Source organism: Macaca mulatta, chromosome 8 (assembly GCF_049350105.2).
Source record: "Macaca mulatta isolate MMU2019108-1 chromosome 8, T2T-MMU8v2.0, whole genome shotgun sequence".
Taxonomy (NCBI): Eukaryota; Metazoa; Chordata; class Mammalia; order Primates; family Cercopithecidae; genus Macaca; species Macaca mulatta.
This window is the reverse complement of record NC_133413.1, coordinates 78822538-78838497: the sequence shown is the minus strand read 5'-3', so window position 1 is coordinate 78838497 and position 15960 is coordinate 78822538. Positions and strand designations below refer to the sequence as shown.

General features: G+C 36.8%; 1 protein-coding gene across 1 annotated transcript in view; it reads right to left on the bottom strand.

Moving 5' to 3' along the window:
• Positions 1-15960, bottom strand: part of PREX2 (phosphatidylinositol-3,4,5-trisphosphate dependent Rac exchange factor 2) — a 282460-nt gene that overhangs the window by 68669 nt on the left and 197831 nt on the right. Inside the window, exon 35 of the mRNA XM_028852724.2 lies at positions 13336-13450. Within this exon, the coding sequence (XP_028708557.1) occupies positions 13336-13450 (115 nt within the window). The remainder of the gene's footprint in view (positions 1-13335; positions 13451-15960) is intronic.

The window sequence follows — 15960 nt, the reverse complement described above, 5'->3', positions numbered from 1 at the left end:
ATAGAAATGGAGCTGAAGCATGTCCTGGGTGAAGGCTGGGTTAAAAGGAGTTGAGGAAGAGCTGGATGCAAAGGAGGTAAAAGAAAACATGTTGATTCTGGTCACAAGCATGTTCCAGGTCCGTCTTCCTCTTGAATTCCAGCTTCCATAACCTTACAATTTCTTCTTTCCCCTTTAGGATTTTCCCCTCATGCTGTTTCCTCTGCTAAAAAATATCCCTTCTCCCCTAAATACTATAACTTTAACTCCTCTTTCAGATCTCAGATTAAAGGTCGGTTCCTCTAATTCATTCCTGAAACCTTCAACCTTCATCCCATCCCCAAAGGCTTAAGATTGACTATCTTCTTGTACATATGCATAGCACTTTACACTTTCCCTACATAATTTGTCTCACATATTGTTATAAATTATTAGTGAAAATTTTGTTTAATATTTATCATAACCTACAGACAAATAAAATGTTCTTGGCAAGCAGCAGTCTTAACTCTTGCGAGGCTCTGGGGCGCAAGGCGCTGTCCTTGGTACTTGATAGGAGCACAGCATTTGTTGAATACATGCAAGTATCCGCAGTTCTTCAGTTTTACTTTGTGCAATAATTTGGCATTTGAGTATAACATATTTTGTAAATGGTAGATATTTCATAAATTTCATGTGTAGGAAAGACATTCACAAAACTTTCAAGCATTATAAACTAATTCAAATTCTTTGTAGATTTAGTTGTTTTCTGCCAGAGGAGAATCACTTCTCAAATAAAACAAAACATACAACTATGACAACTCTGATTTCCAAGTCTGCACAAAGAAATGAATTGAATATACACATTTGATTTACAGCTAGTCCTAAAGAAATCAAAATATGAATGTATCTTAAGATATTAAAAAATGAAATTCTGCCAAAACAGAGGAGAACAAAAATAAAACTGCTATAGAGGAGATAAACATGCATCTGGAATGTTTCTGGTTAATTTAAAAAGAAATCACATCACGTAATATCTCTAGAAGCTGTAGCTCTATAAGTAAAAACAATTTAAGGACAAAGGCATTCTTTACATGCTAATTAATATTCTCTTTCTCCCTCCCTTGTTCTTGCTCTCAGATTTTAAGCTGTACTCTTGTTGGTTTCAGGTAGTTTCCAAGATCCTTGCGAACAGAACACAAAGTTTTCTATTTCTATATACTGTTTGTTGTCAGACAAGAAATGTGAAACAGAGCGGAAGGTTCAGGGAAGAAAGAGAAGGGGATGGGGAGATGTGCCGACACCCAGAGACAGGGCATGAAAGCTGAAGTCCCACTGTCCCTTCACTTTCTCATGCTGTTCCTCAGCTGTACTTAAAGACATGAAATGGCAGTAAGTTTGTGGCATTCTTCATATTCATCCCATTTCAGGAGAGCATAGTTACTGATATTTTTTTCCTGCAGAAGTGGTGAGAAGTGACAGATTTCGTAGATACATTATCATGAGAACAGTGAAAACATACTTCCGGCCAGACATTTCTCAGTTGAAAAAATTGTCCAAAATACATGGCTCTGAGATGAGTATTTGCATAGCACTTCTTGCTAACATGAATAAAATATCTATCTCCCTTCTACTTATTACATAAAATATATTTGGCTTTTAAAACTTTCTTTAAAGAAAATGTGCTATTCTTTATCAGTGAAGGCACACCGTCAGAGAATATTTGCCTTGAAAAAGTTTCTTCTTTCCTTTCTGTAAAGACAATGAATTTACATTCAGATATGCCAAATCATAAGCCCCCAAAATTCAGTATAAAGTTGTCACTTCATGCAAAAATAATCTCAGTAACTAATATACACTTGTTTCCCTTTTTGATTTTTATTTCATTTTACTATTTTATACTGAAAATAGTATTCTAAACATAATAATCTAAACTCTTCAAACGAATACTTTGACACAAAGAACACTGTTGGAATTTACATTTTATCTGTAAATGTAAGTGCAGTTGTGCTTTTACCATGCATTGATGCTTCCTGCCAATAAGCAGAATACATTAAAATGAATGGGTTTGGTAAAGATATTTTACCTTTAAGTGGGGCAGGGAAAAATGAGGCTGATAGGGATGATAGCTCATGGCCAGAGAGACTAAAATGGAAAGCCTTTAGGTAGAAAAGAGAGAAAAAAACAGGGTGAGAATGGTGAATGGAGGGGATAAAAATGCCCCATCCCCTGAATTTCTTTGTCAGAATTCCAGAGTTAAACACTTTACATACTGTTACTCTTTAATAAATAGAAAGAAATCAATCAACTGACTTGGCCCAGGAGGAGGTTATATTGTGGAAACAGCTGTTAAACATTTCTGCTAGCTCAGTCTATTCACTGAGGGCAAAAAGTGAACCAGGTTTTCTCCAGGCAACTAGGATTAAGGCTATAATGCATGTGGCACAGGCTCTCCAGGTGCCTGTCTCTGTTCGTATTTTCACAGGAGACTGGGGGACAATGGTCAGGCCAGCCATGTGGCCTTGGCTGGCTTCACTACTACCTTGTGCAAACTTTAACTATTTTTATGACTACTGATAATCGATGCATGAAATACAAATGGACAGCAATAACTCAGTAAAACATTTCAGTGGCCTCTCCATTGTGTTGACAATAAAATTGCAGCTTCCTACAATGGCCTACACACAGCCCTACATGACTGGGGCTCTGTCCATCCCTCTCAATACACACCCTTCTCCTCAATGTGCTGAACTCCCACTAGCCTTCTCTGTCTTCCTCAAACATGACAAGCTTATTCCTATGACTTCAGTGTATCCATTCACTGTCTCTGGAAAGATCTTGCCCAAGATTTTAGAAAAGCTGTCTCTTTATAATTCACGCTATTGTTCAAATATCACCTAGTATTTAAGTCATCCTTAACTACCTTCTCCGAATTACTAACCTTCTAGTAGATCAGCCTGTTTTATATTTTCTTCACTGCATTTTCCACCATCTAAAAGGCTTTGTTTATGGACTTGTTTACTTGTTCATTTTCTGTCTTTCTCATTCTCACAAGAATGAAGACCTCTTGAACATCGACTGGATAAATAAATACCTCATGGAACGGAATTAGGCAGTTGGGGGCAACTGATAATATCTGACACTAAAGGTTAGTAACACAGAATTTGTTTTCACTGTCTACTGTTCACTCCATTGACTCAGATGGCCTAATAAAGTATAAACAATATGGATGATAAAGAGAAAATGTCTTTGATTTAAATCGTGATTTTCCCACTGATTATCTGGGTAACCTTCAATTCCCCTTAAAATGGAAATTATAACATGGAATTCACTGGGTTTTCAAACAATCCACATAACTCACCTAACATTGTGACTGACTCTTAATATGTTCTTAAAATTTGGTAGGTATTGTGGTTATCTTTTTCTTTTAAGTAGAAAATGACTTCTACCTCTTTGCTGTTCTGGAACAGCACTTCTGGTCCACGTTTGTTCCATTTCCAATTATGGAGATTGTTCCACATCTGTGGAACAAACTCCATAAATGGAGTGAAATTCATTGACTTTGTTTGTCCAGCATTCTGACCCTCACTCTTGGTGACAGTCCTTTGGTGTTATCTAGTGCCAAGCCCACCCAGGAATGGGTGCGTGGCCTGGGTCTGGCTGATTGCCTCCCCAGGTCCTTCACTGGGGCTCTCAGAAAGGAGTGGTGGTTTCACCTTCTCTTCTTCTGAGAATAGAACACGGGTTTGTAGGAACCGTCTTTACCCAAATGTGAAACCACCCTGCCCAAAAACGAAGGCCACACAGAGGAAAGAAATGCCAGCAGATGGAGAGAGAAACCGCATCTTGAGGACCTGTAATTCCCCTGGATAGAGCTGTGCCTGAAGTGGCCACAGCCCCTGGATGTCTCTGTTAGACAAGCCAAGTCAGTATTTTGTTTATGCCAGTTTGAGTTTGGTTTCTGAAACTTACAATCTAAAGACTGCTTTCTAAGACAATGATAAAGAGTTGTAAGTAAAAAATAAAATAAAAAAAAAAAATAAGTCATTTTCTGAGGTCCAATTAGTAAGTAAACAAATCACTTTCCAGAATGAAATGGTTTGAAGTGAAAGTGTGAAAAAGGGTACTCAGTTATTAAGGAAAGACTCACACCTTAGGGTTACTTTTTAACACAGGCAGTAAGAGCCCCTGTGAAGAATTGGTCAGTGTGGGCTTGTGGCCTGAAAAACCAAGAGCAGATTGCCCAAAAGCAACTTAGGAGTATTTGTGGTTACAGATTAACAGGAAAAATAAAGGAAGAAATTAACACCTTACCCAAGAAATAAGCAAAATGAGGAGGCATTATTGAAAGTCAAAAGGAAGATAACTGTCTTCCTGTGCAAAGGAAATCTAATACACAACAAGGAGGATATACAGCAGGTAATTCTTACAAAGACACCTAATTTGTACTGAAGAGGTTGAACATTTAAAAATGCTTTCTCCAAGAAAGAGACATTAAAATGTTTTCTTAGGTGAACAGGGTATCATGTAATTAATGCTCATGCTATTTTCTTAATAAAGTATCATTATTAAAAACATCTTGTCAGCTATCTGTTTTATATGAGTATATACTAAATTTCTGTTTTTTAATAAAAGATCCACAGGGGTGTGAATGGTATGTCACATTCCCATTTCTCCCTGCTAGTTATACCCAAAAGCTTTAATGCACTAAACATATATTTGTGGAGAGATTCTTAGGCAAAATACTTTGATAAACACAATGGGTAATACCAAGATAAACATAGCACACATATCAAAGAATTTATGCTAGAATAAAAAGATGAGAAATCTGTACATGTAGCTATATCATTTTAGAGGAACACTGAATTCTGTAATAACCATAAATAAAGTACATTGAAAGACTAGTAGAATGATCTGATGTTCATTTTGGCCAAGGGCAATGGTTCTGAAATTTGAATGTGCATAAGAATCACCCACCAAGTTTATTAAAACAAAGGCTGCTGGGCCGACACAAGAGCTTTTGGCAAGTCTGTAAATGATAGAGATGATGCTGGTCTTGGGATCACATTTTAAGAACTACTGATGTAGGGGACTTGTTTTCAATCTGGGGTGCACAGTAGAATCTCCTAAGAAGCTTTCTAAAATTCTAGTTCCCAGGTTTTATTCCAGTCCAATAATAAAAGAAAAATATTTTACAAAGGGAACTATACCAGAACTGGACATTGATTTACACCGAGTAGTTTTATAAACAGTTGGAGGCAGATGCTAAGTGACAGGTGAAAAGTCATGGAAAAAGGCAAGTACAGCACATGATTAGAAATGAGGGTCAGGTGAGGTGGCTCACGCCTATAATCCCAGCACTTTGGGAGGCCAAGGTGGGCAGATCACCTGTGGTCAGAAGTTCAAGACCAGCCTGACCAACATGGTGAAACTCCATCTCTACCCCAAAATACAAAAATTAGCTGGACATGGTGGCGTGCCTATAGTCCTAGCTACTGGGGAGGCTGAGACAGGAGAATAGCTTGAACCTGGAAGGCAGAGATTGCAGTGAGCCAAGATTGCACCACTGCACTGCACTCAGCCTGGGTGACAGAGTGAGACTCTGTCTCCAAAAAATAAAAAAAAAAAAGAGGAGAACACAGTATTGCTGATGCATTCATAGACAGTAGACAAATGCAATCTTGGGCCAAGTCATGAAAGATCCCAACTGCTATGCTAAGGAATTTGTGACTTTTTTAGGGGGTGGGAATAAGACAACACTAAAGTGCTATGAGCAGGACAGTGACACAGTGCAAATCATGGCTTAAAATTATTATTTGGAAGCAAAATTCTGAGTAAATTAAAACAACTCTGGTTTTTCCCAGCAAGGAGATTAGTTAAATTGCTACAGCAATGATGTAGCCCCATTTTCTTAAATTGGAATCAAGAGTTATAGTCTCAGAGCTGCAGGTTCTCTACAAATGCTTTAATTTTGTATTTTGTTTAAAACTAACATAAGAATAAATTTTTAACTTTATTTTTTTTTTCTCTGTCATGCAGGCTGGAGCGCAATGCTGTATGATCACAATTCACTGCAGCCTTGACCTCCACAGCTCAAGCCATCCACCCACCTCAGTCTCTGGAACAGCTGGGCCATCATATCTGGCTAATTAAAAAAAAAAATTGTAGAGACAGGGTCTGCCTATGTTGCCCAAGCTGGTCTTGAACTCCTGGCCTCAAATGATCCTTATACCTCAGCCTCTCGAAGTGCTGGGATTATAGGCATGAGTCACCACATCCAGCCACAGAAGAATATATTTTGTCAGATTTCAAAGCAAAATTACTCTTGTGATGACAATTGTCAATTGGAAGATTTTTGCAAAATAGGACTTAAACTTCTTAAATTCAATGTTTCTTAGTCAGTGGACATGCTTCTTAAGAAGTCGAGATTAACTCCCTGTCCCCTTTTCTTCCCTTTAAAAATCCACTCATAACTGCCGCTAATCAAAGTGTGTATTCAGGGCAACTTGAATCTATGCTCCTAGGTTGCAATCCTCAAGCTTGGCCCAAATAAACTCTCTACTTACATTAATTTTGCTTTCATTTCTTCCTTTTAGGTCGACATATTTGGCATAACTTGGCAGATTTCAGAGTGACTCCCCCAGACCACCTGGTGTTTTTCTCTGAAAGCAGGGCTTGGTACCAGCACCAGCATTCCATCTTCAGAAGTCCTACTGGGTGTTTCATGTGAGTTTACCTGAATTCAGACCGCCTAGTCTTTGGTCGAAGGTCTACACCTTATTTGGGCTGTTTTTCAAACCCTCTCTCTTTCCTTTATGAATGAGGGCTCCAGTCTCTATCTTTAGACAGAAGATTCAGGCAAAGAGCTCTGCAGGGAACTGCCTCCTTCAGCCTGTCTCAGGACCAGGGCTTCAGGTCAAAATTTTCCTGCCCCTGCCTACAGCAGAGGTTTGGGTAAGGATTGCCATTTAGGCACCAGTGGTCTGGTTTTACACAGCATGCTTTAAAAAAATTGCAGATACTTTCCTATTTTTGAAATTTGGGCTGCATTTTTCATCTGTGACCAACTCTTATTAAACCTCAGCTGAATTTATATATAACACTATGGACATCTTCTTCTAAATATCTAGGAAAGTGGACCCACCTAACCTGGAATAGTCAAACAATAAATCTCTCCAAAACTGGGGATCTTCTGAAATACCTAAAATAATTTATTTATGTGCACAATTAGAAAAAGCTGGTTTTGGAACCAGATAATTAAAGACTTACTTCCAATGGTACTTAAAAACAACAACAAAAAACTTCTATAAGAAATCCTGAGACAATTGCCTCCATTTAGGCGGTAAACAGTACACACCCATCACCACCACCAGAGGGAATTCCCAGGTGTTTGACTCCCTCCCTGAAACTCCTATTGTAGGATAGTGACTCCAGTCCCAGAGTCGCTGGGAGCAACTTCTGGTTCTGGGGAATGCCTGGTTCTCAAACTATTCTTTGCTCAACTAAAAAAACCCGTCCATGAAAACACCGAGGGGATGGGGGAACAAAAGAGAGAAACTAAGTAAATAAATAAATGAATAAAAAGACCACCCAATGAACAAGATGGGTCTCCAAAATACACCTTTGTTGCCTCGCTGACAATTGCTTAGGTCGATACAACAGGTAATTAAAAGACTAATAGTCTAAAATGGGGAGATGAATGAAAACAAAACTACTGAGATTATAAACATGTAGATCCAACCATTTTCTTTAAACCAAGACTAATTATTGATGCTGATGTTGAAATGCTAACATCCAGGGAAGGAGCTGAGCAGCACTCCTGCTGAGATTAGATCTGAATCAACTTAAAATCTTCTAAATGCTCAAGCAGCCTGCTTTGAATACCCAGCAAGATTTGAAAACATAAAAGGCAAAAGTAAGAAAGCCCTTCATCTGTGGTCTAGTGGTTATGATGTTGTGTGTATACCACCAGGGCCTGGGTTTTATTACTGATTAGGGAACCGGCTCCTTTTGGTTTAATATTTTTGTGACTTTTGACTTTGCCACTCAGGAGAGTGCCTTTGGTTCAAAAAAAAAAAAAAAATTGACTTGGCTGGGCGCAGTGGCTCATGCCTGTAATCCCAGAACTTTGGGAGGCCAAGGCAGACGGATCACCTGAGGAGAGTAGTTCGAGACCAGCCTGACCAACATGGAGAAACCCCATCTCTACTAAAAATACAAAATTAGCCTGGCGGAGTGTCACATGCTTGTAATCCCGGCTACTTGGGAGGCTGAGGCAAGAGAATTGCTTGAACCCAGGAGGTGGAGGTTGCGGTGAGCCAAGATCGTGCCACTGCACTGCAGCCTGGGCAACAAGAGTGAAACTCCATCTCAAAAAAAAAAAAAAAAAAAAAAAAATTTAAGCCAGATTATCAGCTGTTTTTTCTTGGCTATAATGCGATAATAAAAGATTTATTAAAATGCATTTTTTAAAAGGTCAGAAGTCAGCTTGACTAAAAGATGATATTCAAGTACACACACAAACACATTATATACATATATATTAACATATTATATATAGTGTGTGTACATATGTGTGTGTGTGTGTGTGTATACATTTTATACATATTAAGGCCTTTCTGCTTTTTCTCTTTGGATCCTGTTTTGGAGATTATTATTTTCCTGTGGATGGAAATCCTTCATTAATTATCTGCTTGTTCCCCCTGTTCACTTCCTTTCTTAAAAATTGTTCTATTATTTACTTCTATTCTTCCTGACTCCTTTTTCCTCTTTGCCATCTTAGGTACCACATAAAAGGATCTGGGAGAGACATCTAATGACTCAGACTGTTTAAGAAACACAGAAAAAGGTGCCACTGACCCCTTTTTTGGGTCATCTGCCCTCCTGTAAAGTCTAGAGCATCATGGACAGATTCATTTGAGCTCTCATACTCTACCGTCTTTTGTACTGTGTTACCTGATCTCATTGGTTTTCAGGAGTGCCAGAGATTACTTTGTACTGAGAGAGAACTTGACCTTAGTGTATGTGATGACTGGAGGGTCACTGGCAGAGCTGCAGTTTTGGAGGTGGATGAGGGCTATTGTTTACAATAAATGGTTATTGCTACAGGACACTACTCATTTCCTTGGAAGTTTAGATGAGACAGGTGAGGTTTAAACCTTGGAGAAATGTCTTTGTAGCACAGTGCACCGTAGAAGCATTGCTTGGCCTAGTCCTGTGGTGTTTCCCATTTTTTGTGAGGGAGGAATCCAGGATTCAATGCAAAACTAGAATGCTTGATTTTAAAAAATCTAAATGCTCTGCCTTCCAACTGTGCTTGCTTTTCACATATTTAAATTATTCAGCTTTAAAAACTGCAAATGCTTTACTGACCCTGTTCCTTAATGAACTCCACCTTGAGCCCATTTGGAAAACAGACACTAAATTAAAAGCTACCTATCTAAATGAAATTGGCCTCCTTATGAAATTCTATAGTAAAGTCCTATGATTTTGTGTTGCCTTGAAATTCATTTTTAACATTCCTCTAACATACCCAAATTCCTTCTTTAAAAATATTAAATTTTCTATCTTTGATTTGCGATGCAAATTTGCTACCCTATTTCTCTAAAATTCAGTAAGAGCTTCAGCCACATGAAACAGATAAACGTTAACCTTTCCCATAAAGAAAGGCACAGTTTGAACACAACTGTCCTTTTAAACTAGAGAGTTTTATCTGACTCATGGCTAGAGTTTTAAAACTAAAGCTATAAGATTTTTATGATTGCCTGTATTTTTGTGTATACATGTGTACACATCGTTTTATGTGTTGTCTATAACACCAAACTGGCTTGTAAATAAGCGTACCCACAAATTAAATAACTAAACCAAATGCTTTTCAAATTCACATGAATTTAGTAATCTTTGTTAAATAAAGATAGTTTAAAAATTGTTGGTAAAATAAAATAGGAAGAGCTTCATAATTTGGACATTTTTGTCTGTGTCTGCTGGTCAGACAAGTTTATACTATCTCTGCTAGATATTTTAAGGTCATAAAACTGTAGCTTATATGATATTTTCAAATATTTGCTTAATTTGTCTGTGAGCTTATGTCTTTGGATTTGAGCATGTAGATCTGGGATCTGGACAGATGGCCACAGTGAGGCCTGGGGACAAGTCCTCAGAGCCTAGACCACCAACTAAAAAGCAGAATCAAGCTTAACATGGCCTCTTTCTCCCTGACCCAGCTTTTCCTCCTGGCCATGCTGGGAGGGGTCTGATCCTCCAATCATACTCTTCACAGCTCTCTCCTCTCTTCTGAGCTCTGTACTTGGCGTGGAAATTCAGGACCCAGTTGGGCCATGCTCTTCATTGCCATCTTTGGGTGCCATGTAAATATTAGGGACCTAGGGCAACTGGGGAAGACATTATAGAGGGTATCTGTTTTATAGTTTCAGAATTCTTTTCAGTAATTTAAAAGTCTTAAGATTTTGTTATGTTAGATTAAGTAATAGCTAATCATAAAATGTCTGAGTCATTTCTAAGTTAAAATACTGAAACATTAATTGTTAAACATAAATTTACGTTTATGTACTTCAACATCATATTTTATATGGCATAGTAAAACTATCTAAATATATTTTTAGATCTGCTAGTCAACAGACATTGACAAAACCTCTTTCTAAGGAATAATAAAATGGTTTTCATCAAAAAATAATAGTAAAAAATAGTCCAAAATTACTTAATTCCTAGGTTTTTCATTGAAAATTGGTTACTAGGTTAAAACTGTGATATGGTTTGGCTGTGTCCCAACCCAAATCTGGAATTCTAGCTCCCATAATCCCCACATGTTGTGGGAGAGACCTTAGTTATAATCCTTACATGGATTATATTTCCACTATCTCTTGTTGTTTTCCTTCTTCTGAGGAAACCAAATTGATGATACAGGATATGAACAGACACTTCTCAAAGGAAGACATTTATACAGCCAACAGAAACATGAAAAAATGCTCATCATCACTCGCCATCAGAGAAATGCAAATCAAAACCACAATGAGATACCATCTCACACCAGTTAGAATGGCAATCATTAAAAAGTCAGGAAACAACAGGTGCTGGAGAGGATGTATAGAAATAGGAACACTTTTACACTGTTGGTGGGACAATAAATTAGTTCAACCATTGTGGAGGACAGTGTGGCAATTCCTCAAGGATCTAGAACTAGAAATACTATTTGACCCAGCCATCCCATTACTGGGCATATACCCAAAGGATTATAAATCATGCTGCTGTAAAGACACATGCACACGAATGTTTATTGCGGCACTTTTCACAATAGCAAAGACTTGGAACCAACCCAAATGTCCATCAATGATAGACTGGATTAAGAAAATGTGGCACATATACACCATGGAATACTATGCAGCCATAAAAAAGGATGAGTTCATGTCCTTTGTAGGGACATGGATGAAGCTGGAAACCATCATTCTGAGCAAACTATCGCAAGGACAGAAAACCAAAAACTGCATGTTCTCACTCATAGGTGGGAACTGAACAATGAGAACACTTGGACACAGGATGCAGAACATCACACACCAGGGCCTGTCATGGGGTGGGGGTAAGGGGGATAGCATTAGGAGATATACCTAATGTAAATGATGAGTTAATGGGTGCAGCACACCAACATGGCACATGTATACATATGTAACAAACCTGCACGTTGTGCACATGTACCCTAGAACTTAAAGTATAACAAAAATAAATAAATAAATAATGAATCTGTCAGTCAAAGTACATGAATATTTTAAAATAGATGTTGCCAGATCACATTGTTCAAAACTTTACTAATTTAAATCTTAATAATATAGACTTTCATTCTGAAATAATAAAACATTGCCATTTTGACGTCAAAAAAAAATTGACGATACTCTGAAGTCTAGGTACGATTCAACAAGCAACAGCAGCCATAAATCGATGACTTTGACATAACTAGTTGGGAATGAGCCTTCTTGATGATGGACACCTTGATACTTAAATTTTGATCATCAATGCTCTCAAGAAGATAGATTTTTGATCAAAAGGGGGAAATAAGAAAAGAAAATAACTTTTATCTGAGGAATGCAAGTTACTTTAATTAACCGGCCCAGAGAGACATTAAAATGAAACAGCAATTACATCCTTCTAGTCCCTCTGTGCTGTGTATTAATCTCTTGAAACTGCTTGCTATCACCATAAGTAGCTGTAACTTAACATAATGATGCCACACTGGACTCTATAACCCACACCCTAGAGCTTAACAATGGATAGCCAACCACTTGTCAATGTTATTTCTGTAAATCGATGAGAATGCCTGACAAACAACTTTGTATCAGCTCACTCCCTGTCTCCCATTTTTTCTTTTAAAAATCTACTTGTAATTGCTGCTAACTGGAGTGAATATTCACGGCAATTTGAATCTATGCTCCTGGCTTGCAATTCTCAAGCTTGGCCCAAATAAACTGCCTACTTATATTAATTTTGCCTCAGGTTCTTCCTTTTAAGCTGAGAGGACAAAAAATTTAAAATTTCAAAATAGTATTTTTGATTTATTAAGGCTCAAGATAGAACAAAAATATTTTTCTTTTAAAAATAAAAACCTTAATTTGTTAAGTTTTTAAAAGTGATCTGTCAACAGGGTAATTCATAAGATAAAAGGGAGATCTGTGTATATATATCTATATGTAGATAATATACAACTAATATACATACATATACATATAATACATACAAATATATATACAAAAAGATAATATACAACTAATCATTTGTTGACAAATAAAGCTTTTGAATTATAATACATTTCCCTTTCACTTACTGTGGTCAATTTTGCCTGTCATTTATCATTGTACCAGTAACACTATTTTTTGGGGGGAAAAAGACAGTAAAATGCAAGCATTAAGGGACACATTTGAAAGTAAATATTCTTCCAGTACCAAGCACATGATCAATCATGTCTTCCATGCTGAGCACATATTCTTCTCTCCGTGTGGGGGTGCCAGCTGTTTAATGGTACATAGAGAAACCTATTTTACCTTTAATCCAATAAATCTCATAGGGCACACCACTATAACATATCTCAGTGATTTTCTTTCTTGGAAATGGTCTACTATATATTTAACCCCTTCTCTTTATCTCTTCAGAAATTTTAATATTTGCATAAAAATTTTCAACACACTTTTACTTATTTTTACTTGGAAAAAGTATAGCAAATTAGAATATTTAAAATGTTAAACCCTAAATATGAGGACTTTATATCAAAAGAAATGTCATTAATAATCTAATATGATAAATAACATCAAAAATCTTATTAACACATTTCTATTAAAATATAGACACTTATTATTTTTCATTTGGACTGTTACATACCTGAGCTTCTGGTTGTACTGTTTGACCTTTTCCAGTGAGGCCGCATTTATCTGAGCTTGAAATTCTTCCACGGAAACATTGTCTCTGTAATAATATCCTTCCATGCTCTCCAGTGCTGTGTAAACAAGTAAACATATTTTACAAGCAATTTTAAACTCAATTTCTCCACATGTAGTATAATTTTATTGATTATTAGTAAATTTAGCAAATAGGACCAATTATCAACACATATGCAAAAAAATTATATTAGGTCCAAAAATGAATGAAAACTGTTCTGCTCTCAAAATAAATATCAAACATTTGATGATTTTTCTGTCCAATGGGAAAGAAAATTTCTGGTTTAACTGTCCTCTATTTTTAAAAAATTTTGTATATGTTGTAGGAGACCAAAATATGCCACTCCAAAATATAACTGTAGGAGACCAGAATACACCGCCCCAAAATATGTCTCACTGGCATAAGGATTATTTTGATCTGGTTATTTTGAGAAACTGCATGCAGACACAGGAGAAACTCTGAAAACAGAGTAGAAGTTTCCCTTTGATAAGGAAAATGTACATCCATAAAGGAAACCTCTACTTGTAAGAGTGTCTCCCCCTCTGTACAAGGAAGAGAAGGAAGATGATCACAGAGAGTTTTATCTGCACAACACATCTTACCCTTTTTTTAATGGTGCTTTCCTGGTCACCTCCCCATAACTAGGCCTTCCCTAGACACTTCTTCTGTTTCAGTAGAAAATGGTTATATTTAAGCCTAAGTTCAAAGCTACCTTTTTCAGATATAGTCACTTTTCCTTAGGTATCTCGCATATATACATGAGGTATACATGCCATTAAACTTCTGTTTGCTTTTCCCTTGTTAACTTGTCTTTTGCTATGGGGACCATCCCAACTAAGAACTATGAAAGGTAGAGAGAAAATTATTTTTCCTCCTCTACAACATTCTTTGTGAAGCTAAACTTACACTTTCAATGTATTTTATATTTATACACACGTCTATTACATATGACACATATATGCTCATATTCGGAACATATGTATGAAAGGCAGAAGTGTGCATTAATATATGTCAGGGGCCTAGCACGGTGGCGCATGTCTGTAATTCCAGCACTTTGAGAGCCAAGGCAGGTGGATCATTTGAGGTCAGAAGTTCAAAACTAGCTTAGGCAACATAGCGAGATCCTGTCTCTAAAAAAATAAAATTTAAAAATTAGCCTGGCATGGTGGCATGCACCTGTAGTCCTAGACACTCAGGAGGCTGAGGTGGGAAGATAACTTGAGCCCAGGACTTCGAAGCTGCAGTAAGCTAGGATCGTGCCACTGGACTCCAGTCTGGAGGACAGAGTAAGACTCTGTCTCTTAAAACAATTGTTAACAACAACAAAAACATGTCAGAGTAAAAAAAAGGAAATTTTCACTCCCCACGCATATTCACATTCTTGTATAACCTTAATAAAGAAATGTTAATGTATTAAATAAAAAGTATAAATTGAAATCTTAGAAAATCACCTCTACTCAAACTGTCATTTAATTTAGTTATAATATCCCACTAATTTTAAATGTATTTTGAATAGCATACACATTTCCTTTTTAATAACATTTTTGATTCTGTATTTCTTTTTCCTTTAACCTTTATGAAGTATCATTTAAAAAATTTTGGAGAGGAAATAAATCGCAGGAAAAGGGCCCAGAAATACAAGATTTCCTGTGGAAAGGTTGCCAGTAACAGGAATGGCTGTGGGTCCAAGTTGGAAATGTAAAAATTATTTTCTCTTGAAATGCATCACTACTTATGAGCCTCAATTTTTAATAAATGATTTAAAATTCAAAACAATCTTCTTTCAAGACTGCTAAATGCACTAGTTTCTAAACTAAATCATGAGGTTTCTTTAAAGTGAAAGAAACTATCACCATTTTCAGGGGGGGAAATAGGAAATTGACTGCTAATTTTAGCTGTGCTATAGTTTTATTAAACTAGTCAGAATTCTAGAACACTGAAGAAAATAATAAAATTTTAAAGATCCATGTCAAACTTGCAGACTGTTTTTAAATGGAAATTTTAAAAATTGGTTTACAGTTGAGAAAAGCAATTGTGAAAGATAAGGGAGAAAATATACTACATTTACTTCAGTACAGAAAATGAAATTTGTGTGCTTATTTCACAGATTTTTAATTTGTTTATTTCTTATGGCTTCTGGGAAGGAACCCAGGAAACTTTACCCTTAAAATATGACACCCTGGTATACTGATTACTTTAAATTAAAGGCTTCTGCAAGTCAGCAGATATTGGATGAGGCTTTTTTCTGATATGCCCTATCTACCTTAAGTCTAGATCTGCAAAAGAGAACACAATTGCTATCCCTACCATCCCTGGAAATCTCATTATCTATGCTAGAAAAGAAGACTGTGGAAGGTAACTCACCTAGAAGGATTCCTCCCATAAGATAGTATCTATTTCTCCAGCTCATTCAAGTTCCAAGACAATGATTTACAAGTTAATTTCTGTCTCCCAGGCCCATTCATTCTCCCTAATAAACATTTTACTACCTCCTACATTCCCCATCTCCCCCATCGCCTATGAAGAAGGGTATATAAGTATCTGGACCTCACCGAGTTATTGGGTAAT